The sequence below is a fragment of the Haematobia irritans genome, chromosome 2 (genome assembly GCF_050003625.1).
Source record: "Haematobia irritans isolate KBUSLIRL chromosome 2, ASM5000362v1, whole genome shotgun sequence".
NCBI classification, from domain to species: Eukaryota; Metazoa; Arthropoda; class Insecta; order Diptera; family Muscidae; genus Haematobia; species Haematobia irritans.
The window spans coordinates 172,723,944-172,750,504 of record NC_134398.1 but is presented as its reverse complement, the minus strand read 5'-3'; the positions used below and the strand labels follow the sequence as shown (position 1 = coordinate 172,750,504).

The 26,561-nt window shown below is 33.9% G+C and overlaps 1 protein-coding gene across 1 annotated transcript; it reads right to left on the bottom strand.

Moving 5' to 3' along the window:
- Positions 1-7,090: 7,090 nt before the first annotated feature.
- On the bottom strand, positions 7,091-8,751 carry LOC142225158 (uncharacterized). Its single transcript, XM_075294935.1, has 2 exons — positions 8,670-8,751; positions 7,091-7,596 (listed from the first exon to the last, which is right to left on the bottom strand). Exons 1-2 carry the CDS (start codon positions 8,749-8,751, stop codon positions 7,091-7,093), a joined length of 588 nt encoding a protein of 195 aa, XP_075151050.1.
- Positions 8,752-26,561: the final 17,810 nt, after the last annotated feature.

Sequence of the window (26,561 nt, the reverse complement as noted above, 5' to 3'; positions counted from 1 at the left end):
GGGTGGGACTGGACGTATATAAGGAGATATTACATTGAGACTACCGAACCACACCATTATCCTGCAGACAGAAGTGCGTGCCATAAATGGCTCGGTAATAACACGAGGAATATTTTCACAGATTGCCGGATATAGCAGAGAAAAGCGTAGCCAAAAAAGCAATGAAAATGTTCTTTTTGGATCCGGATGTGGTGCAAAATTGACGCAGAAGCGATGAATTTAACATGGGCTTGTCATAGGACGGACGTCCTCCATTTCAACAGCCGGTGCACTGAATTTGCATCACTTCTTTAGGTGTGATCCGAATCAAATATTTTGGATGTAAAAATTCTGTGATATTTTGTCAAGTAAATATATATACCCCCCCTATAACCCCCCTAGCTAAAAATGAATAGACTGAAGTTATAGGTTCAATTAAAGTTTGATTTTATAAAAATAAATAAAAATTGGAATTCAACATAACTAGACACTTTATCTATAATAAAGCAACTAAAAGTAGTTGCACACTTTTTCCCACAAAAAAAAATGTTTTCACAAAAGATTTTTTTTTTAATTACACAGGAAGTTTTTGTAATTAAATTTTTTATAACTCATGTTTTTCATATTTTTATTGATTATTCTTTTGTTTTTTTTTTCCAAAAGGTAAAAAAGGGTAGGAATTAATAAAATGATAAAAAATTTTCAAATTTTCAGTTTTGCCATTTGATCAATTCTAGAAAAATCGATCACTTTTGAAGATATTCGGGGTGAAACGTTTCAGACAAGTGTTAGAACGCATTAAAAATTGTACAAATTATTTATTTGGGAAAATATCACAATTTTTTAATTTCATTCAAAACAAATTCAGTGCAACGGCTGTTGAACTGGAGGACATCCGTTCTATGACATGCCCATGTAAAATTCATCGCTTCTGCTCCAATTTTGTACCACTTTCGAAACATTTTCACTACTACTTTGGTGACGTTTTTTGCAGCTGTCATTAAGAAATCCATTTATGAAAGAATAGTTTTAATATCATTTACTATTATTAACTTTGTCATTCCGTTTGTAACACATCGAAATATTGCTCTAAGACCCCATAAAGTATATATATTCTGGGTCGTGGTGAAATTCTGAGTCGATCTGAGCATGTCCGTCCACCCGTCTGTTGAAATCACGCTAACTTCCGAACGGAACAAACTATCGACTTGAAACTTGGCACAAGTAGTTGTTATTGATGTAGGTCGGATGGTATTGCAAATGAGTCATGTCGGTCCACTTTTACCTATAGCACCATTATTAACGGACCCCCAAATTTGGCTTGCGGATCCTCTTGGAGGAGGTGTTAGTATGTGGTCTCTCACAACCATGCAAAAATTGGTCCATATCGGTTCATAATTACATATAGCCCCCCATATAAACCGATCCCCAGATTTTGCTTGCCGAGCCTCTAAGTGTAGCAAATTTCATCCGATCCGGCTGAAATTCGGTACATGGTGCTAGTATATGGTCTCTAACAACCATGCAAAAATTGGTCACATCGTCAATAATTATATATAGCCCCCATATAAACCGATCCCCAGATTTGACCTCCGGAGCTCCTTGGAAGAGCAAAATTCACCCGATCCGGTTGAAATTTGGTACGTGGTGTTAGTATATGGTCTCTAACAACCATGCAAAAATTGGTTCACATCGGTCCATAATTATATGTAGCCCCCATATAAACCGATCCCCAGATTTGAACTCCGGATCCCCTTGGAAGAGCAAAATTCAGCCGATCCGGTTGAAATTTGGTACGTGATGTTAGTATATGGTCTCTAACAACCATGCAAAAATTGGTCCATACAGGTCTTAATTATATAACCCCCATTTAAACCGATCCCCAGATTTGGCCTCCGGAGCAATTGGAGGAGCAAAATTCATCCGACCCGGTTGAAATTTGGTACGTGGTAAAATTTGGTACATTGCGCTAGTATATGGCCGCTAACAACCATGCCAAAATTGGTTCATATCGGTCTATAGTTATATATAGCCGATCCCCAAAAATAATAGAAAAGAAACTATAGAAACTGAATTATTTACGTATTTAATCGCCCTTTTTTGTTTAATATATACCCCGCATGGACTAACTTACGATTGAGAAGACGGTGTTAAGAAGTTTTAAGATACCTTGCCATCGGCAAGTTTTACCGCAACCCAAGTAATTCGATTGTGGATGACAGTCTTTAGTAAAAGTTTCTATGCAATCCATGGTGGAGGGTACATAAGAATCGGCCTGGCCGAACTTTCTGCCGTATATACTTGTTTTAAATTAAATCGACTAAAAATCAGACTAAACAAAATAATAAAGAACTTAAATCATAATTTCAACCATAGTTTTATTTCATAAATATCAGACTTAAAGGTAACTGCTACCACAACCCAAGTAATTCGATTGTGCATGAAAATCTTTAGCGGAACTAATGGAAAATCGTAAAAAGGTTTTCAATTCAAGGTGGGGGGGTTACAATTTTTGTTTTGTGGTGGAGGGGAGAGGGGTGATGTCTAAGCCTCGTCCCCAGAGGCCTTCCTACGCCTAGGCGTATTAGAATGCAAAACATGATCAACGAATACTCGGAATACGGCCACATGCGACATGCCAGAGTAAGGGGAAACATAAAGGCATAGAGCCGGGACACATAGACAAGGAACTTAGAAAACGCAAAGTCAATAGATGAAACGTGTGCTGAGTTTGATGAATACCCATGGGAGACATATAAAGCGAAGTGGACCAATGCAACGGAAGGACGACGACAATACTATGGGGTGACCCAGATAAGAAAAACATTGGAGAACTACTCAAGGGGAGTAGGACGACAGTCAGGAGGTTCGCGGCAATAATGACCGGCTTCCTAGAATTGAGAGCCAAATAGGAAGAATGGTGTATGTAGGGTGTATTTTTGCGATGATAATACCTTAGAATACTACCTTTGTCACTGCCCTGCTTTTACTAGGCAAAGAGTTAACTACTGGAAACATATTAGGGAATTTGTAGGGAATTCGAAACACAGAGTTCCTGAAATAAAAGACGGGACGATGGAAAGAAAAAGTTAGAGCGCACAAAAAACCGATTAGGTGTATGTAAGCCGACATGAAACAGGACAACCGGAATCCTCTTTTCAACCTATCCTAACCCTAAAGTCAAATATAGAAGGGACGAACACTCCACCGCCAAATTACATTACTAATAATCATCACTCATGAAATGTTAAGCGAAATGAATGAAAATGGTTCCCTAAAGGCTTAAGAAATCAAATCGGAGGACTGGTGGAGACTAAAGGTTATTGTGGACGGAAGTAATTTTTGAATGTCCTTGAAGGGATGGATACACGCCGATTAATTCAGGATCGGTTTATATGACCCTTTATTATTATGGACTCATATTTCTTTTTATTTTAGCCTTAGTACTTCCCTCTATGTTTCTTAAAATGGCTTTAATACCACATATTCCAGAGGACCCCCATCTAGGTTTTTTTGTTACAAATATAGAGAAGTTCCATTTCTGGTATAATGGTTTAGTTGTTTTAAATTGAATTGTCAATAAGAATATGATTCAAATAAAGATCTTAAGAACCGCCCATAGATGGCGCCCAATCTTATAATTTGTTTGTTTGATGAAATTGATTGGCAATTCTGAAGAAATCATATTTCCATATTGAGAACAATAGGATATATCAAATTATTACAATTTATTCTAATGTGGGTTTTTGATTACAGTAATATTAGCAAGCGGTGGAGCAAAGAACGATTAGTTTGACGTTGTTTGGTTTGTGTCTTAAGTCTTTTGTTTTGAAAAGTTCTTATTGCCCAAACAATGGTATATCGATATATTGATTATTATTTTGCAATTGATAATTGAATTTATGGATATTATCTGACAACATGGCGCCAAAAATATAACAACAAATATTACGTTTTGATTTTATACGAGGAAAACATTGGAGACTATAACGATATAAAATCATAAAAAATCAATAATAATTTTTTTTGCAATACAGAATCGATTGTTTCTATAGATAATATCTGTGTAAAAAAACATACTCTAGTAAATAGATTTGGTTGTTCCAACATGGACAAAAGACGACATTAAATGTTTCAAGTAATTACTCGAACAACAATAACTTCTTGTTTAACTACTTCACGAAACCCAAAAAAACGTATACCACTGTCAGATTATGTTGCTACACGTCCTTGTGAACTGTAAATCACGATTTCCACTATCGTTGTTATTATTTCCGCCCGCAACGTTCATTTATAGTTATTACAATTTTTGGGTTTATCTTTTTCTTGAAGGGTTTTTGCTATTAGTAAAAATAATAAATGACAGTGTATCAACTTGTAGATGCATTATAAGTGCGGTCTCCCCTTTGCCATATGACTGAACGAGTGAATGACTCCAGTCAGACCTTTTTAGGCATTTATTAAGTTACCTCAATGTTTTAGTTTTTGAAAGCTAAGCTTTTGTTCTTTCATGTTGGTGGATGTTTTTTTTTTTTTTACAGAAATGTCTAATGTGTCCATATTAGTACCCCCAGCTGTAAAGCAACCCACGACAGTTGCTTGGGTTTGACACTAAATTTTCAATTCAATTTTGTTTTTATTCTTTAAGCGATTTAATTATTTTGGCCAGTCATAGCGTTGGTTTTTTGTAATGTTGGGTTTCCCCTTTTTTCAGAAATAGCAAAAAGGTCATGATAATACAACTAAATGTTTTTAATTAATGGCGATGGGGCTGTTGTGTCGGAAAATTCTTTAGTAATAAAAAATACTCATAAATCACTTCCAAAGAGGAATTTTTTTGGCTAACAAAATTAATTTCAATCGAATTAATTACTAGCGCATTCGTGAATGTCTATGATAAGTAAAAGACGTTGGAATGTTTTTTTGTACTATAGGATAAAGTGTAATAACTTTGTATTATCCACTACGAACAAACATGGACTAACATTGTATTTATTGGACTATTCTTATTTTCTATGGTAATATAGTTCGGAATTTTTTTCTGCGCCAGGTCATATATCTGTATGTGCGAGGGGAGCTTTATCTGGCTATGGATATATACAGTGTGGATAATATGTACTGTAACTGACCTCAGTTTATTATGCCGACACCCAGCAAAAAAAAGCGTCGCCAAAAATGTAGTGAAAATGTTCTTTTTGGATCCGGAAGTGGTGCAAAATTGGCGCAGAAGCGATGATTTTAACTTGGGCTTGTCATAGGACGGATGTCCACCATTTCAACAGCCGTTGCACTGAATTTGCATCACTTCTTAAGGTGTGATGCGAATCCAGTGATTTGGATGTGAGTAAAGAAATTTTGTGATATTTTGACGAATAGTTTTTGATTTTTTTTTTTTTTGATTTTTAATCATTTTTAACGCTTGTCTGGAACGTTTGACATCAAATATTTTCAAAAATTCGCAATTTTTCTAGAAAGGATTTAGCATTTTTTTCGGAAAAATTTAAATAATTTGCACTATTTTATTAATTTTTAATCTGTTTTTAACCCACTTGAAATAATAACATTTTAAATTTCCCATTAAAAATATGAAAAAAGCGAGTTATAAAAAATTTACTCAAATGAACTTCCTGTAGAGTTAAAATAAAGAACATCTTTGGGAGGACATTTTTGGAAGTGCTTTTAAAGTTATGCCTTAAGAGGAACTTCCAAATTTTTTTGCTGGGCAGTGACATTCAGGAAAGGCGCTTTCGTAATAAAATTCGAATGTGATAGTTTTATATTTGGCTGGGAAACTACAAGTAAATATCGTAGAATCTCCAAAATGCGAATAAATCGTTTGTTTATTATACCATTGATCGTTGCCATGATACTGTCAGTGTTGTATCGCCTCCAAAACGCGGAGGGAAAAATCCGTTTACAACACCAGAAATGATCTGTAAAAAACTTGCTCGCGTGAACGGATACTTCATATATTGAAAAATAAGCATGAACTAAAGCCCTTGAAGTTCCAAAACCTGCAAGAGCTCATCGATGCACAAAAAAAGTTAGAAAGAGTCAATGAGTTGCTTCGATTGTACGAAAGTGGCCAATAACCAGTTCATTGTGATAACCAAAGTGGTGAACTTTCTATCTTCCTCCGATGAGAAGCCACCGCAAATTGATCAGTTTGTGAACAAATGAAATGATTGGGTGTACTTACTAAAGATGTCAGCTGAATTTACACATCCGATTGGCCACCAGAACTCAAACGCCGCCAATGGTGTACTGCACTCTTCACTTGTATTCATCGGCTGAGGTTTTAAATTATATGTTGAATATTACCGGGAAAATGTCCTAAAGACAGTGTTGAAACCCTGGACAAACAAACAATTCGGCAGCAGACCACGGACATTTGAACAAGACGCATCACCATCTCACTCAGTCGTATCTCAATACGTTGGACTTATGCTCTTGTGGCATTTTGAAGAGTAAAGTTGGTACTAAAATATCGATCACCTCCTCGGCGCTTCGTCGGGAATAAGCCGGCGCCGAGCGACTTTCATGAAGCGTGTGATAACTTTGTCGGCCATAATTTGTGCAAATACAGTTAATTCGAACTGATTCTAAAATTTGCTGTAATTTTCGCAATTTTTCGATTTTGAACAATAAAATTAAAAAAAAAAAAAAAAACAAAATATATAGCGCTTTAATTTGTTACCGTTACTTTTCGAGATACCGGATTGGGTGAGTAACTTCTCAATGATGGAGTTGCCAGCGAACCAAAACTTACAACAGAAAAACGCAAATGGAGAGCAATTGAATTGAATATACTCTTAGGGTACGGAAGAAAGGTGTCAGGATTGATTTGGGATACAAAAATCAAAAATAGATATTTCGAATAATCGACCTTTAGTCGTAAAACAAAAGGTCGAAGTAAGCTCTTCACACTGGACAAAACGACTTCTGAAGTTGACCAAAATTTACATTTAATTAAAAACAAACTCCGTTTGTGAGAAAAGAGAAATAAATGTTCAGATTTAAACATTAATTCTTATTTTATTTTATTTATTTATTTATTTAAGTCTATGGATTACAATCCTTACAGACTAGCAGAATTAAAAGTAAATTAAATCTAAAGGCGAGTTAACTTTAAGGACATTGCAAAGTCCAAATCATGCAAGCTACTCAATTTATTAAACTCTTTAAGTGCTCTTAAGATTGGTTCATGATTGGCATAGTTACTTCTATGTAAAGGTATACTAAAGAACTCAAATTGACGCAAACATCGCACTGGTAAATTAAAGCCAATTGTTTCAAGAAGCAATGGGAAATCTATAACTCCATTTACGATCTTATAGATACATTTAATAGAACATTTGGATCTATGATTGCTTAATGTTTCTAAATGAATCAATCTACATCTATCTTCATAAGAAGGTGGAGGATCAACAAATGCAATAGGGGCCAAAGCAAATTTAATAAATTTCTTTTGTAGTTTTTCAACGAGATCAGTATGTACTTTGTAGATTGGATTCCAAATCATGTTGGCATAATCAAGCTTAGATCTAACCAAAGAAGTATATAGTGACTTTCTGGTGTACGGATTAAGAAACTCTTTGCTATTACGCTTGACAAACGCTTTTTTTTAACAGCTTGAATATCAAATGAGTATAATATGGAGAGCAACCGGGGTACAATGGTTAGCATGCTGCCTTACAGACAACGGGTCATGGGTCTAATCCCACATTTGACCGAACACCAAACTGTATTTTTTTAGCGGTGGATGATTATCCTCTAGCAGAAACGATGTTCAGACTTGGCTATAACAATGTTGGCCGAATTCTACGAAATTGAGTTTGTTTGCATTTAAAACATCATAAAGCAGTTTTGAAAAATATGTTTTTTTTCCAGAAAATCTATAGTACTTCTGTGTACTCTGAAACCAAAATTTAAAACAAAGTTTTGACCGAAAATTCAAAAATAAATTGGAAGATAAAAAAAATTACCAGAAATAAAAGTAACGTTGGCAAAAAAATCTGTGTAGTCTACAAATATCTCTATTCTTTACTAAAATAAAATTGTGTATTTGTAAACTTAGTTTAATGTGTACTGTATCTTTTAAGACACCACTACAATTTTTGAAAAAAAATGTGCTATGCAGATGTTCTTTGTTTTACCATTTTGGTATATTTTTTCGTAGGAAACTGTGTTATTGTGCATTTACGGGATAAACAGGAGGTTCTTTGTCATAAACATAGAATCGGGCAGCACTCATTGATAAGAGAAGTTCACCACTTGTGGTATTACAGTGGAATGAATAGTCGAAGTGTGCCTAACAATAACGGGCTTTCACTATACCTAACCTAACCTAACTATAGAAATGCTCCCACCTTGCTTCATAAAATGATCCAAATTGAAAAGTTCATCAGAATGGCATCTGATGAGCTATGTGGATCAAGCGAAGTGCGAAACAAGTATCGAAATTTTTGGATAGAGCAGTTTCCAAACAAATTTCCGGATAGTAACAGGTAGATATGTTGATGTTGGGCCCCATGGAAACCAGCTGTGTGAAGTGGCCACAGCTCATACAATGACTTGAAACGGAAAATTTTTTACTTGACCACCGAATCACCACATTACCCGGATTATCAACATCGCTATCTACGTTGAATCGCCGCATCACCCGAATCATCAACATATCGCCGCATCACCCGAATCATCAACATCGGCCAACCATCGACACTCGACCAAACCAACACAACCAGCCACCGACGGCTGCCCAGCAACTACCATCACTGCTACCGAACCATTAACCGAATCATCAACCGAATCAACAACCGAACAATCAACTGAACAGTCAACCGAATCACCAACCGATAATCATCGAACACCGTAACAACGACTTTAGCCGAACCAAATCGTCAACAACCGCCGACTTCAGTACTAAGAGGCTACGTAATAAATCACCGACCCCTCAGCATACCGTGCAGAAATAAACATTATACGTATATAAGGTCAAATAAATAAAGTTCGTACTAATATTATTGTATAAATACCACCAAATCGTGTGTTCTTAATTTAAGGTTTGTGGGTCCTTAAAGTTGATCCTGGACAACCACTGGTCTACCTCAGCCGACGGCAAAGGCATTTGGTCTTCATCTCCCCCACCAGATCTAAAAAATCGCTTCTGTATTGTTTGTATTATGTTTTACCTTAGGCATACACTTGTAAGAAAAAAATTTAATTAAATTTTCTTTGTGTGGATATATTTTTAAGGCACCGCCAATTGGTTACTTCCATTCTTTTACTTGCAGCATACTCTCTAGGTCTCTCTTTCTAAACACATATATGTTTATAGAATATTTCTAAATTAACATATGTTTGCATCTAAGCATATTATATTTACAAACATTTTATGTCCCAAACATAATATGTTCTAACATATTAACATATATGTCGCAAACTTGTTGTGCTAGTTTATGAACATTATATGCTTGCACTTAAAAATATTTTTAATAATTAATAATTTTTAAAAACAGTCTTTTTCGTCAGTGTATACTGAAGGGTGTGATTTTTTTTTTTTTTTGATTAATTCCATTTTGACCCAATACAGTATTTTACGAAATCATAGTTATGAAAGCTATCAATAAATTTGCTTGAGTGGAGCAAAACTCAAAGACGATGTGATTATGTCTGTGATGATCCGTCTGATCCGTCAATAATCGCCCGTCTACCCGGCAATTTAAAAATATAGGTTCTAAATGGGGTAAGCTTTAAAATTTTAAATTATATATCGAATATTAGAAGAAACTTGGTCTAGTTCCTTCTAATATTCGTATAAATCATTATTATGGTTTAATGGGGAGTAAACCATAATAATGACCACCAAAAACCCAACTGTTCGATGAAGTGTTAATGTAATTTAACTCAAATTAAATGGTTGACTTCCTTTAAAATATTTTGCACATACTTAGTTTTTCGCTTTTGAGCTCACAACTTAGTTTTGTCTTTGTTCATATAAATAAATGCTAGTGTCTTTGGAACAATTTCAAACTGCCAAACTTGGTTTGAATTAAGTTCAATAAAAATTTCCTGTCGTTAAACAAATTGCCGTGGTAATAGACTAACCGACCATCAAGCGTTAAAGATGTGTATATTGAAGTCACTTGTAGTAGGTGGTAATGGTCGAGGTGGAAGCTTGCAAGTGGTTCTCTGTATCACCGTTTCAATGTCTTAAAATTACAATAGGAAGTTTTTTCGATTGCAGCAATTACTTGTTCAGTGAACGTCATCTAACTAAATGAAATAAAATAAAATTGTAACATGGACTACTCAGTAATTCTGTTGTCAGTTAGCCACACATATTTAGTATGACTAACAAGACCCCAATTTAAACAAAACTACAAAAACCTTCACAATTGAAATGATTTAGTTTTTGTTGTTTTTTTTTTTCAAAGACTACGTGCAAAAATTTAGTTCAAGCAAAATGGGTAAGGCTAAGAAATATCTTAAAATTGCCTTTTAAGACCCATGGATTTTCATGGATATGGAAGTTTATAACATTTTTTGTATGAATTTTAAGTGGCTCAGTAAATCGTATTTAGAATTATATTAGAAAATTAATATAGGAACACAAGAAATATTTTACGACCATCTTTATATAGTTGATCATGGTTGTCACCACGCAAAAAAAATTAAACATTTTATATCCTAAACCACCTAGTGATCTGTGAGAAAATGTTCTTATCATACCCTATGGACCCTATAAATTGTATTGTATTGTATACCAATCGACTCAGAATCACTCAGTGTCCGTCCATTTGCCCATGTGTTTGTTGTACATGGAGTTTCTTGGCGCAAGCTCAAATTTGGTGGATATCCATGGGTGCCTAAATTTAGTTTACATTTGAAAGATGTCCACTTATACGAGGTAAATTTTAATGTGATAATATGATAACACAAATACCACATTTGTTAGAATTCTACCAAAAATGATAGATTTTGGTAGAATTCTTGATCTTTTGGTAGATTTTGCAAAATTTTCCTCGCCAACTAATAGGTACTACAATTTTCTATAGAAATAAACTTTTGACAACATTTTCAATAGATATAAAATGTTGACAAAAATTTCGACAGAAATAAAATTTGTATAACAATATATACTTTTGATAACATTTTCGATAGAAATAAAATTTTGACCAAAATTTTCGATAGAAATAAAATTTTGACATAATTTTCTATAGAAATAAAATATTGACAATTTTTTCTATACAAATAAAACTTTGACAAAATTTTCTATAGAAATAAAATTTTTACAAAATTTGATCAAAAACTTCAAAATAAACTGTTTTAAATTTTGGTAAAATTTTATTAAAAGAATTATAGATTATTTTTTGCCCAAGTGGCATCCGTGTAAACTTAACCAGTGTGAATTCGAGGTGGAATCGTGTATAAAAAATTTTGATAACATTTTCGATAGAAATAAAATTTTGATAAATTTTCTATAGAAATAACATTTTGGCAAAATTTTCGATAGAAATAAAATTGTGATAAAATTTTCAGTAGAAATAAAATTTTTATAACGTTTTCGATAAAAATAAAACGTTGATAAAATTTTCGATAGAAAAAATTGAAAAAATTCTGCGTATAAATAAAATTTTGATAAAATATCCGATAGATTTTGATTGAAAATTCATCAAAATCAAATTTTGACCAAATTCTCCACTGAAATAAAATTTTGATAAAAATTTCGATAGGAAAAAAAATTATAAACTTTCCATAGAAATACATTTTTACAACATTTTCGATAAAAATAAAATGTAGACAAAATTCTCCATACAAATAAAATTTTGACAACATTTTCGATAGTGATAAAATTTCCAGTAGAAATAAAAATTTTGTAACAAAATTGTCTATAGAAATAAAATTTTGACAAAATTTGTTAATGAAAAAAAATTGACAAAATTTTCGATAGAAATAAAATTTTGACAAAATTGTCTATAGTAATAAAATTTTGACAAATTTTTTTAAAGAAAACAAAATTTTACAGAATTTTCAGTAGACAGCATTTTCAATAGAAATCAAATTTTGACAAAATTTCCTATAGAAATAACATTTTGACAAAATTTCCTATAAAAATTTAATTTTAACAAAATTTTCTAAAGAAATAAAATTTTAACAAAGTTTTCTATATATAAAATTTTGCCTAAATTTTCTATAGAAATAAAAATTTTGACAAAATTTTCTATAAAAATAAAATTTTGATAAAAATTTCGATAGAAAACAAATTGTTAAAATTTTGAGAGAAATAAAATTTTGACAAAATATTCGATAGAAAAACATTTTGACAAAATTTTCGATAGAAATAAAATTTTGATAAAATTTTCAGTAGAAATGAAATTTTTATAACTTTTTCGATAGAAATAAAATTTTGATAGAATTTTCGATATAAAAAAATTGAAAAAATCGCCATAGAAATAAACTTTTTATAAAATTTTCTATAGATATAAAAATTTTGATGAATTTTTGATAGAAAACTATTTTCATAGGAACTAACTTTTCTAAAGAAATATTTTTGTTTTGTTTTGATTTCAGATTAAAACCCTAACTGCACTCAAATCGATGATTTGACAGTTGCAAAGGAATAGAGATATGTTTGTACAAATTTATTTCGGCCACGGCCGGCTATCATAAACCTTTTTTCGGAAGGTTCAAGTGTGGTTCACTTTGGCTTTAGTGAACTGCCTGAATTTATTCTAATAAGTGGTTGATAGTTTTGCTGCAAGTAACGTGCGTCCATCGCACCATATTGCAGTCTATAGGGATTTGCCCAAATAAATTTGACATTATTTTCCTATGTTGGTTAAGCTACACTTGTAGTTTAGTCAATGCATGGTTTTAAGCTGAAATCAAAAACAACAAAATGATTGAAGAATAAATCAACAATAACAAAACAAAACGAATGAAATAAAATTTTGTCAAAATTTTCTGTAGAAAAAAAATTGACAAAAATTTTCTATAGAAATAAAATTTTGACATAATTTTCTATAGAAATAAAATTTTGACATTACTTTCTATAGAAATAAACGTTAGACAAAATATTCTATAGAAATCAAATTTTGACAAAATTTTCTATAGAAAAAAAATTTGACAAAAATTTCTATAGAAAAAATTTTGACAACAATTTCTATAAAAAAATGTTGACAAAATTTTCTATAGAAAAAAATTTTACATACTTTTCTATAGAAATAAAATTTTGACAAGATTTTCTTAGAATTAAAATTTTTACAACATTTTCGATAGAAATAAAATATTGACAAAATTTTCTATAGATATAAAATGTTGGCAAAATTTTCGATAAAATACAATTTTGACAATTCTCCATAGAAATAAAATTTTCCATAGAAATAAAAGTATCAAGAGAAAGAAAATTTTGACAAATTTTTTGTATAAATTTTTTTACAAATTCTAATTTTAGTAAGTACTCCCTTTTTGTAGAAGTGATCTAAATAGGTGTCATCTAAATCTTTAAAAATATTTAAATAAGGGTTATTTATGCACCCAAAAAATAGTCGCTAGTAGGAGAGATCATAATTCATAATATTGCAAATACTGAAATAAACTTATAAAATAAAATAATAAAACATTTAGTTGGAAGAACAAAAATATTTAGTTTTTCATACTAACCACAAAAATTTGATCAAAACAAACTGTTTTAAATGTTGTAGATTTATGGTAAAATTTTCTTAAAAGATTTGTTGATTATTTTTTGCTCAAGTGGCGTCCGTGTATGACAAACTGTCAAACTTGGCTAGTTTGAATTTGGTAATATTTCGTGACTACTACACCCAGAGAAGGAATATGATCACCCCAAATATGTGTTAAGAACGAAATATTATTTTTGGAAGGTGAACATACACTGAAAAAAAGCATACTCGGTTCCAAAGATTTTGTCTTTACTTTAAAAAGTTTGGTATTGATTCCGAGCCAAAGAAGCGGAGAATGCAAGTAAGGATACTTTTAAGACACAATTCTCTTTTAAATTTAGGTTTTGTGTACTTGCTTCTAGGAAGCAAATTTTAATTTTTCGCTTTCTCAGCTTTTTTTCTTCATATGCTATAAAAGTCCTGTAAAAACGAGTTAACGGCAACTTTATTTTCCAAATTAGGACTCGACTTTCAGTAGAAATTATGCTATGTTTGAAGTAAAAAACTTCTTTAAAATAAAGTTTTGAAAAACATGTCCTATATTTGAACGATTTTTTGCTTTGTAGTCAAGATGCAAAAAGACAACACATTTAAAGACAATTTGATTAAATTTAAAGAATTTTTCTGAATTATTAAAGTCAAGTTGACCTTAGCCTATACATTTTTTCTTTCATGTTAAGATACCCATTTTTAAGTCAAATCACTTAATTATATGGACAATACGACTTCATTGAAAAGTTTATCGACTTTTGGACAAGGAAAATAACTTTATATTAGAGAAATGCGTCTTCTATGCTAAGCAAAATTTGTATTCGTATTTTAAAGACATGAAATCTTTGACCTCACGACAATATTTTTTTCAGTGTAGAACATGTTTTCCGCTTGCGTATTATTTCTCGAAAATTATGTATATGCCTGCCGAAAAAACTAAATTTTTGCGACATAAATATTCCGTCCAAAAATAACATTTGGCTCTTGAAGCAAATTTGGGCTAATTAAGTTCCTTCTCTGCGTGTAACTTGAATATAGCTTTACAGGAAATATTTTATCCTGCACAGCTATATATAGTCGGTTCCATCCGACTTTAAAAGTTTTCTCACTTGGTTATTACTTGATACTTATGCTTTTTTTGTATTCCTCGTGAGAAAGGTCAAACTTAGTTGTATTATGCCCTGATTTATCTTCAATTTAGACACGCTTTTTTAATATCCATCTCAAAACTAAAGCGACCAGGCAGCCATTTAGCCAACAAGCTTCAAAATTCATGTCTAACTAAAGCAATTTATTTGGTTGATTATGTTGACCTAATTCTTGGACATATTAGCGGGTGTTGTTGCATTGTAATGTTTTTTTATGGAGTGGTATGGTGTTTTTGGTTCTTCAACTCAAGTGGCAACAAACCAAACTTAAATTCGATCTTTGTTCTTCAATGGAGTTTGTTTTTTGTTTAATTTTTTGTGGGTTTTCCCAATTCGAAGGAAAACAAAAGATTGTTCGTGTGCAGATATTGTTAGCATTAAAGTGGGGTTTTATTGCCATTTTCAAATGTAGAATTTGCAAAAAAAAAATGTTTCAAAGCCTTATTGCTAGTTGGTCAGCTTCACTTTCAATTTGTTTTTAATCCATTGATTTTAGATCGATTTTTCATTATAAGCCACTCACTCATTGTTGTCGACAAACTGTAATTTGTGCTGGTGTTTTTACGCTGATTAGTTATAATTGCTATGACTTAGTGGGATTGACTTGATTAGTTTTAATTCTTAAGACATGAACCTTAATTCACATTCAATATTGTTTCAATATTGAATTCTTATCTGTTATTGGGGAAGGAATTCTAAAATGCAATTGCAATATTCTTTGTATTAGTGAAGGAGAAGATATGAAGGGAAATAATCTCAAAACTGTCCAGTTTAAATTCTCTACACAAAAGGCTTTCGTCTGTTTAGTCGCTAATTATACCCTAAACCACATAGTGGTCAGGGTTGCCTATTCTTTAGTTAATAGTGGGCATTATAGTTTTCTACATCAAGCGGATAGGTTTACACAGCAGCCACTCTACTACAAGACTACATGACTTGGGCCACAGACCTGTACTGTGGCCCAATTCATGTAGTCAGTTCCAATCCTGACTACTACACCCATACATTCAACGATTATGCCAATAATTTTTATACCCTCCACCATAGGATGGGGGGTATATTAACTTTGTCATTCCGTTTGTAACACATCGAAATATTGCTCTAAGACCCTATAAAGTATATATATTCTGGGTCGTGGTGAAATTCTGAGTCGATCTAAGCATGTTTGTCCATCTGTTGAAATCACACTAACTTCCGAACGAAACAAGGTATCGATTTGAAACTTGGCACAAGTAGTTATTATTGATGTAGGTCGGATGGTATTGCAAATGGGCCATAGCGGTTCACTTTTACGTATAGCTCTCACATAAACCGATCCCCAGATTTGGCTTTCGGAGCCTATACACTGAAAAAAATATTGTCGTGAGGTCAAAGATTTCATGTCTTTAAAATACGAATGCAAATTTTGCTTAGCATAAAAGACGCATTTCTCTGATATAAAGTTTTTTTCCTCTCCAAAAGCCGATAAACTTTTCAATAAAGCCGTATTGTCCTTATAATTAAGTGATTTCACTTAAAAATGGGTATCATCACATGAAAGAATAAATGTTATGGCAAAGGTCAACTTGACTTTAATAATTCAGAAAAATTCTTTAAATTTAATGAAATTGTCTTTAAATTTGTTGTATTTTTGCATCTTGACTACAGAGCAAAAAATCGTTCAAATATAGGACATGTTTTTCAACACTTAATTTTAAAGACGTTTTTTACTTGAAACATAGCATGATTTCTATTTGAAGTCGAGTCTTAATTTGGAAAATAAAGTTGCCGTTAACTCGTTTTTAAAGGACTTTGATAGCATATGAACAAAACAAGCTGATAAAGCGAAAAATTAAAATGTGTTTCCCAAAAGCAAATACACAAAACCCAAATATAAAAACATAATTGTGTCTTAAAAGTATCCTTACTTGTATTGTCCGCTTCTTTGGCTCGGAATCAATACCAACATTTTTAAAGTAAAGACAAAATCTTTGGAAGCGGACATGCTTTTTACAATGTAAAGGTGAGTACTATGTTCGGTTTTTTCACCAAAACACTAAATTAAAAGTACAAATATATTTATGAAGACGATTATATTTTGATCGAGTCTTGCCAAATAATGGATGGAAAACATACAAGGAATTGATTGCAAATAATTTTATATTTCTAAATTAGTTAATTAAAAAAGTAACCGTGAAAACAAAACTGAACATAGTACTCAGCTTAAGAGAAGCAAATTTCATCCGATCCGGCTGAAATTTGGTACATGGTGTTGGTATATGGTCTCTAACAACCATGCAAAAACTGGTCCACATCGGTCCATAATTATATATAGACCCCATATAAACCGATCCCCAGAAGCAAATTTCATCTAATCCGGCTGAAATTTGGTACATCGCGTTGGTATATGGTCTCTAACAACCATTCAAAAATTGGTCCACATCGGTCCATAATTATATATAGCCCCCATATAAAACGATCCCCAGATTTGGCTTGCGGAGCCTCAAAGAGAAGCAAATTTCATCCGATCCGGCTGAAATTTGATACATGATGTTGATGGTATCTTACAACCATGCAAAAATTGCTCCATATCGGTCCATAATTATATTAGCCGTCACATAAACCGATCCCCAGATTTGGCTTGCGGAGCCTCTAAGAGAACCAAATTTCGTCCGATCCGGTTGAGTTTTGATACGTGGTGTTAGCATATCGTCCATATCGGTCCATAATTATATATAGCCCTTATATAAACCGATCCCCAGATTTGACCTCCGGAGCCTCTTGTAGGAGCAAAATTCTTCCGATCCAGCTGAAATTTGGTACATGGTGTCAGCATATGGTCTCTAACAACCATGCAAAAATTGGTCCATATCGGTTCATAATTATATATAGCCACCATATAAACGGATCCTCAGATTTGACCTCCGGAGCCTCTTGAAGGAGCAAAATTCATCCGATCCAGTTGAAATTTGGTACATTTCGCTAGTGTATGGCCGATAACAAACATGCCAATATTGGTTCGGATCGATCTATATTATATATAGCTCCCAAATAAACCAATCCCCAATCACAGAAAAATCACGATTGCCACTCGAGCCAAAAATAATCTACCAACATTTTATTGCCATAGAAAATTTTGTCAAAATTTTTTATTTCTATAGAAAATTTTGTCAACATTTTATGTCTTTAGGAAATTTGGTCAATATACAATTTTGTCAAAAATTTATTTCTATAGAAAATTTTTTCAAAAATTTATTTCTATAGAAAATTTTGTCAGAATTTCTGTAGATTCTGTAGAAAAATTTGTCAAAATGTTATTTCTATAGAAAATTTATGAAGCATTTTATAGTTGGAGAGGAGTATATTGAAACATCTTTCAAAACATCACGAATTCCACCAATCTACCAAACAGTAAAAATCTGCCATTTTTGGTAAACTCCTGTTCATAATTGTATATAGCCCCAATACAAAGCGCAATACGCAATCCTTGGTGGTGGGTACATAAGAATCGGCCTGGCCGAACTTACGGCGGTATATACTTGTTTTTCTTAAATTTTTTCTGTGTATGAATCTCATAATAGTCTTCTGCGGGTTCGACTGCTTCTGTTGGGAAGTTTGCCCTCTCTTAGAAAATTGGACCTACAGGTAGAAAAACGGTTTATGATATCTCGTAAATTTCACTCATAAGCTTTATCATGAGGGAGCTGATTAGTGTAGTCTCTGATGCCGTTTCAATTGGTCTTTTTTTAATTGAGAGAGGTGATAAAATCGGTCGGATGGTTATAACATAATGCCACAGATTGGAGTAGATTATATTTTCCTAGAACCAAACGGTTATGTTTGCAAACGAATTTCTCTTTAAATTGGTTCCATGATGTAAATCCATCGGGTCGACCCAGAAAAAATTGTTTATACTAAATATATTTTTTTTTTTATCTTGAAATTGAACAACAAACTCATCATACAACCCCATCATATTATTCAAAAGTATAGAATTATAATAACTTCACGAAACCTTAAAATATTAGCTCCAACAAGAATCACTTTCAATAAATTTTCAAAATCTAACAAATCATTTCCACTTCTATTGTTCTTAAATCATATTGCTTAGCAAATACGTTCTTTTATCTTAAAATTTCTGCTCCATTTGGCTTCATAAAATTAAAAAAAAAAAATATTGTGAATTTTCAAATTTATTCATTATTCATTATGACTATGATTTTGAATGCGCATTTATGTTGGATTTATTACGAACACCAAGAGTATCATTTTATGGCCCGAAATTATTATCAAAGTGTAAATGAAGTTGAAATTTGCGATTTGTGGTGTTAGCAAAATTGAAGTGTTCTGGTTCTAATGTGAAATAGATTTTATTCTTTGTTCTGTTTGGAAATATCAAATTGCAATCATTTTCAGTGTTTTTTTTTTTATTTCTTCAAAACGAAGTGCTTTCATGTACAATTTAAAGTTGATTGCTAATATCCAAGGTTTCCTTTTGTATTAGTGCCAATTTTTAAGGTTTTTCTTTGTTTCTTTTTTTTCTATCTATCAAATGTTCTTAAAATAAAAAAAAATATTTTGCATTGGTAATTTATTGAGAAGGTATGGGGGGGTGTTATAATTTTTTATTGTTGAAATTGTATTAAGAGTTTGCAATTATATGACTTTTTTGGTGTATCAATAAAACTGCTCAAGTTTGAATTTTTTACTGACCCATGGTTATTTTATGAAAAATTATTGGGTGATTGCTTATAAAATCGCTGTACTTTTCATTTTTTCTAGATCCGTTTTACACGTCATTGTTAATAGTTGGCACTCAGTATTGTATAGAATTTATTAATTTAATTATTTTAAAATTTAATATCAAGTTTCAATGTTTTTATTATATAGACACGTTCACTAGAGGCCAATCCTTTAACTGTCATTCTTTGCATTGTGGTTAAAGCCAATCTCTTATTTTTTGTTAGAAACAATAATGTGGGTATAGTTGGGCAAAACGATCCTTGGATTAATTTAAAATATGTATGTGTAAGGTGTGATTTAGAGGGGAAGTCTTATTTTCAATGAATGACTCGAGATTATCTGTAATGTTAAAATGGAGGAACAAATATTGGTTCTTCGTCCATTAAATTGTACTCTAAATTAACCAACAACCATGTAACATTTCTGTTAGGTTAGGTGGCAGCCCGATGTATCAGGCTCACTTAGACTATTCAGTCCATTGTGATACCACATTGGTGAACTTCTCTCTTATCACTGAGTGCTGCCCGATTCCGATTTCTTTTGACGAACCAAGAAACAAAATTATGCCCATAATGCCAAAATGATAAACAAAACATATGTCCACACATGCTTAAATTGCTGCTCTCAAGGCAAAAACACATGCTGTTTGTTTTAAATGTCTATTCTCTTGGTTCCGAATATCTATTCTCTTTACTCCGAATACGCAATTTAACATTCAAATTAAATAATATTTAGACTTAAGCATCTAAAATTTTTGGCGAAGCCTTGCTAAGATGCCAAGCGCATAGCCAAAACAAATGAACTCATAAAACAGTTTTTCGAAACAACATACAAGTACTTTCATAGAAATTGCTCTCTTTTGAATCTCTCGCTGTGTTATGTTGTTATCTTTCGTCAACCCTCTCGGTTTCCATCTCTATTTCTTTCTCTGTTGCTCCCTGAATAAAATATCACAACATATATATGTTTACTCTAAATTTGTAAATTTATATATGTTTACATTTACACATATGATTTTTATGAAACATTCTTGTCCTAAACATAATATTTTCTAACATATTAACATATGTGTCCCAAACATTTAATGCTAGTTTAGGAACATTACATTTTTGCACTCAAATATATTGTGTTTAAAAAATTGTTCCGAAACACATTTTGTATATATCGGAACATATGAAAAACATATTTTTTTAACAGTGCAGAAGGAGATGAGATAGACACATGGTGTGTTTGGCAATATTGCTCAGGACCGGCCCCTGAGTCGATCTAGCCTTCCGTCCGTCTATCTGTAAACAAATTTTTGTAATCAAAGTCCAGGTCGCAGTTTTAGTCCAATCAGCTTCAGATTTGGCACAAGCATGTATTTTGGGTCTAAATAGAACCCTATTGATGTTAGAAGAAATCGATTCAGATTTAGCTTCACTCGATATGCACTTATAAAAGGTTGGCTGATAAGTCCCCGGTCTAACAAAGAAAAACACATTTTTTTGTCAAAATTCGTTTTTATTATTCAACATAGTTCCCTCCAAGAGCGATACAACGATTATAACGACCTTCCAATTTTTGATACCATTTTGGTAGTACTCCTTCGGTTTTGCCTCAAAATAGGCCTCAGTTTCGGCGATCACATCTTCATTGAAGCCAATTTTTTTCCCTGCGAGCATCCTTTTGAGGTCTGAGAACAAGAAAAAGTCGCTGGGGGCCAGATCTGGAGAATACGATGGGTGGGGAAGCAATTCGAAGCCCAATTCATGCATTTTTTTCCATCGTTCTCAATGACTTGTGACATTTTGGTAGTACTCCTTCGGTTTTGCCTCAAAATTGGCCTCAGTTTCGGCGATCACCTCTTCATTGAAGCCAAATTTTTTCCCTGCGAGCATCCTTTTGAGGTCTGAGAACAAGAAAAAGTCGCTGGGGCCAGATCTGGAGAATACGGTGGGTGGGGAAGCAATTCGAAGCCCAATTCATGCATTTTTTCCATCGTTCTCAATGACTTGTGGCACTGTGCGTTGTCTTGGTGGAACAACACTATTTTCATATGGGTCCGTTTTGCCGCGATTTCGACCTTCAAACGCTCCAATAACGACATATAATAGTCACTGTTGATGTGTTTTCCCTTCTCAAAATAATCGATAAAAATTATTCCATTCGCATCCAAAAAAACAGAGGCCATTACTTTGCTAGCGGACTTTTGAGTCTTTCCACGCTTCCGGTCGCTGTCCACTCAGCCGACTGTCGATTGGACTCAGGAGTGTAGTGGTGGAGCCATGTTTCATCCATTGTCACATATCGACGGAAAAACTCGAGTGTATTACGAGTTAACAGCTGCAAACACCGCTCAGAATCATCAACACGTTGTTGTGTTTGGTCAAATGTGAGCTCGCGCGGCACCCATTTTGCACAGAGCTTCCGCATATCCAAATATTGATGAATGATATGACCAACATGTTCCTTTGATATCTTTAAGGCCTCTGCTATCTCGGTCAACTTCATTTTACGGTCATTCAAAATCATTTTGTGGATTTCTTTGATGTTTTCTTCGGTAACCACCTCTTTCGGGCATCCACTGCGTTCACCGTCCTCCGTGCTCATTTCACCACGCTTGAATTTTGCATACCAATCAATTATTGTTGATTTCCCTGGGGCAGAGTCCGGAAACTCATTATCAAGGCAAGTTTTTCCTTCTACCGTATTTTTCCCCTTCAGAAAACAGTATTTTATCAAAACACGAAATTCCTTTTTTCCATTTTTTCACAATAACAAAAGTTGTTTCACAAAAGACGCTCTATCTCACAAACTAATTGACTTACACACGTCAAATTTTGACACGAGTCATATGAAGGTTGGTACTATATAAAAATAATATGCATTTAATACTAGCGACGCCATCTATGTGTCAGACCGGGGACTTATCAGCCAACCTGTTATGGCATCATAATTCCGAATTTTACCAGATTTTTATATAAAGATCATATGTTCACATTACGTACCAAATTTCAACCAGATCGGATGAATTTTGCTCCGCAAGACAAATTTGGACGTCGGTTTAAATGGGGGCTATATATAATTATAGACCAATATGGACTAATTTTTGCATGGTTGTTACAGACCATAAACTTACACCACGTACCAAATTTCAACGGGATCGGATGAATTTCGCTCCTCCGCAGGCTAAATCTGGGCTTCGATTTTATGGGGGCTATACACAAACGTGGTCCAATATGGCCCATTTACAATACCATCCGTCTTGTTTCGTTCGGAAGTTAGCGTGATTTCAACAGACGGACAGACGGCCGGACACTCTTAGATCGACTCAGAATTTCACCACGTCCCAGAATATATATACTCTATGGGGTCTTAGAGCAATAGTTCAATATGTTACAAACGGAATGACAAAATTAATATAGCCCCATCCTAAGGTGGAGGGTATACAAATAAGAAATTACCCTGTGGGAATCGAAATCCTCACATCAATATGCGTGACTATTAATAATCTTATAGGCATAAAATGGCATCAGGTAGCCTCCTCCCTTTATAATGACTTCCTCTTCAAAGTAAACCAATCGAAAACTTTTACTTTCAATTAATTTGAATTAAAGCATTTATTGTTTTACTCTACAAACTATTATGGTAGTTGTCCAATTTAGATGCATTCGAAATCAAAACACACATTGCACTGAATTACATACTCTCACTCTTGGAGCGTATTACACCATTCGCTGTAACAATTATGACAAAATCAAATGTTTAATTTGAATTTCAATTTAAAAAAACAAAGTAACGAAAAACGTAGCATGTAATGCAATAAAATTTTGTTTTCTTTTGTCTTTTAAAAAAGTGGGGAAGGGGGAAATTAAATCAAATAATATCAAAGAAAACGCACAAAACCTTAAGTGTACAGATTTATTGTCGAATCACAATTAAAATTCCCCCCATTGGAAAAATCGAAAGTTTGAAAACCACAACAACAAATCGTCGACCAATCGATCGATGAAGGAAACAAAATCAGCATAGTTACAACAATGCTGTCAACTAAATAAAAATGAATCGACAAGAAATTCCTTGGAGCTCACAATAAGAAACCTGTACGACAAATCTTTGATGAGAGCAGAATATTTTAATGAGATGGCTGGTTAGAGAAAACCCAAACATAGTCGAATGTTGCAATGTAAGAAATCATACAATATAAAAGTCACCAAAATTATATCGAAACGCCTTTTATGAGCAATAAAAAAATTGAACATAGCAACGATGAAATCAAGACAACCAGAAAAATGCATTGTCAACTGTAAGAGATATCCACAGTGGGTTCATGAATTGCAGATATTTCAGATGATTTTGAAATTTTATATCTATGGTGCACTCTATTTCGTTTCTTAAAATATGAAGACCCTGAGTCAAGCCTAGGTTAGAGTAAAGGATGAATCGGAAGATTCGATACATAATGACCCAGAGTCCAACTCAGGAAGTGGTAAAGGACATTATATCTATATCTACCAGATATACCGTTATGAAATGAGCGTCAAGATACAAATGTCTCGATAGGGAATATTTATTGTAAACGAGCCCTTATTTCGTTGTTTGGTTGCTATGACATCTGTGAAAAATATATAGTATATATCAAGTCATTGAACAGATAACATCACATTTTTTCATCGTGTTAAAAATATCGACTTTTGTATCAGAAAGTGATGATTTGCTGAAAGCATTAATTTGTTGTTTTCATTTGAAGAAAAGTGCTGCAGAGTAGAGGTGTGCACGTGAGTAATATTTTACTGTCGCATGCTCACGACGGAGAAATCTTACTCACGTACACTTACCCATGATATTGTTGGTAGGACTCACGCACTCTCACGAAAAGAAAATTTGTACACACGCACGAAAATGTCGTCACGCACGAAAATGTCGTCACTCACGAAAATGTCGTGACTCACGAAAAATGACCGTGACTCACGAAAAATTACCGTGACTCACGAAAAATGTCGTGACTCACGAATAATTAATTTACCTTAGCAACGTGTCTAAAAACATGAGCATGATTAAAATCGAGAACTTTATTAAGCTCTTAACATTCCAGGTGTCACTAATATTGTAAAAGAATTCAACTCGTAAGCGCCCACGGAGGATTATTTTCGTGGGCGTATTTTTCCGAAATTCGTTACTCACGCACACACACACGAAGATATTATTTCACGACTCACGCGTGAGACATGACAATTTCGTGTTACGTGCACACCTCTACTGCAGAGTCGAATGCTTGTCGAGGCATATGGTGATCATGCTCTATCAGAAGCAACACACAAAAGATAGATGGTTTCAACGGTTCAGAAATAATGATTTTGATGTGAGAAATGAAGAACGTGGAAGACCACCAAACTAATTGAAGGCACCGATATTGGATGGAAAACCGTAAAAACACTTGTGATATTTTGCTTTAAAGACACGAAAGAAAATCGGTTTTGCATCGGATTGATACTGACGATGAAAAATGATTTTTTCCTAAACGGAAAAAATCATAAGTTAATCCGGGACAACCATCAATATCGACTGCAAATCAATACCGATTCGGTAAGAAGACAATGATGTGTGTGTGTGTGTTTGGTGGGAGCAGAAAGGTGCGATGTACCACGTGCTCCTAAAACCTGGTGAAACCGTTGCTAAAGGGTGATACGGTCAAAATTTGGTCAATATAAACATGACGTATTTATTTCAATTCTGCATTTAAAAAACCTGAACACCCCTCATTTTGAAGGTGTGTGTGTGTAGAATGTTGCTCCTATTTTGATTTTGGAATTCACTCTTCAGTTGTCAAAATGCCGTCCAAGCAAGAAGAGCAGCGTATCAAAATTTTGTTCGCGCATCGCGAAAATCCGAGTTACTCGCACGCAAATCAACCGTTACAAATGTAATTAAAGTGTTTGGGGAACGTTTGTCGACACCTAGGAAGTCTGGATCGGGGGGAAATCGAAAACCGGAAGCCGCTGAGACGACAAAGAGAGTTGCCGGTAGTTTCAAGCGAAACCCTAACCTCTCTCTCCGAGATGCCGCAAATAAGCTGGGTGTATCGTCTACAACCGTGCATCGAGCCAAAAAACGAGCCGGACTATTTACTTATAAGAAGGTAGTGACTCCAAATCGCGATGATGAACAAAATACGACGGCCAAAGCGCGATCCCGGAGGCTGTAGACGACGATGCTGACGAAGTTTGACTGCGTGGTAATGGACGACGAAACCTACGTCAAAGCCGACTACAAACAGCTTTCGGGACAGGAGTTTTATACGGCAAAAGGAAGGGGAAGGTAGCAGATATTTTCAAGCACATAAAACTGTCAAAGTTCGCAAAGAAATATCTGGTTTGGCAAGCCATCTGTACCTGTGGCTTGAAAAGCAGCATTTTCATAGCTTCTGGGACTGTCAACCAAGAAATTTACGTGAAAGAGTGTTTGAATAAACGTCTGCTGCCTTTCCTGAAGAAACACGGTTGTTCCGTACTGTTTTGGCCGGATTTGGCATCTTGCCATTACGGTAAAAAGGCCATGGAGTGGTACGCCGCCAACAACGTGCAGGTGGTTCCCAAGGACAAGAACCCACCCAACACGCCAGAGCTCCGCCCAATTGAGAAATACTGGGCTATTGTCAAGCGGAACCTAAAGAAACCCAAAAAACCTGCTAAGGACGGGCAGCAGTTCAAGGCAAACTGGCTTTCTGCGGCGAAGAAGGTGGACAAGGTAGCTGTACAAAATCTGATGGCAGGTGTCAAGCTTGAGGCCCGGCAATTCGGATTTGGAAAAGCGAAAGCCTAACTGAATATTTTTCCTGAATTTTATACTAATTGAACTTGAAAAAGAAATTTAATTTGATTTTTTAAATAAACGATATCACCGATTTACACGCGTTTTCCCTTGATCAAATTTTGACCGTATCACTCTTTACATGAATACTTAGTATTTTAATTCTACCCCCGTGCAAAATTTCCCGTCAATCGGACTACAATTTTGACCTCTGTGGTCATATGACGGAAAATCTGGCGAAAGA

Coding starts and splice junctions, on each gene's coding strand:
- LOC142225158 (XM_075294935.1), bottom strand. CDS start 8,751: ATGGTAGTTGCTGGGCAGCCGTCGGTGGCTGGTTGTGTTGGTTTGGTC. Junction 7,597..8,669: donor GGCCGATGTTGATGATTCGG/GTGATGCGGCGA, acceptor GTTAAAAAAAAG/CGTTTGTCAAGCGTAATAGC.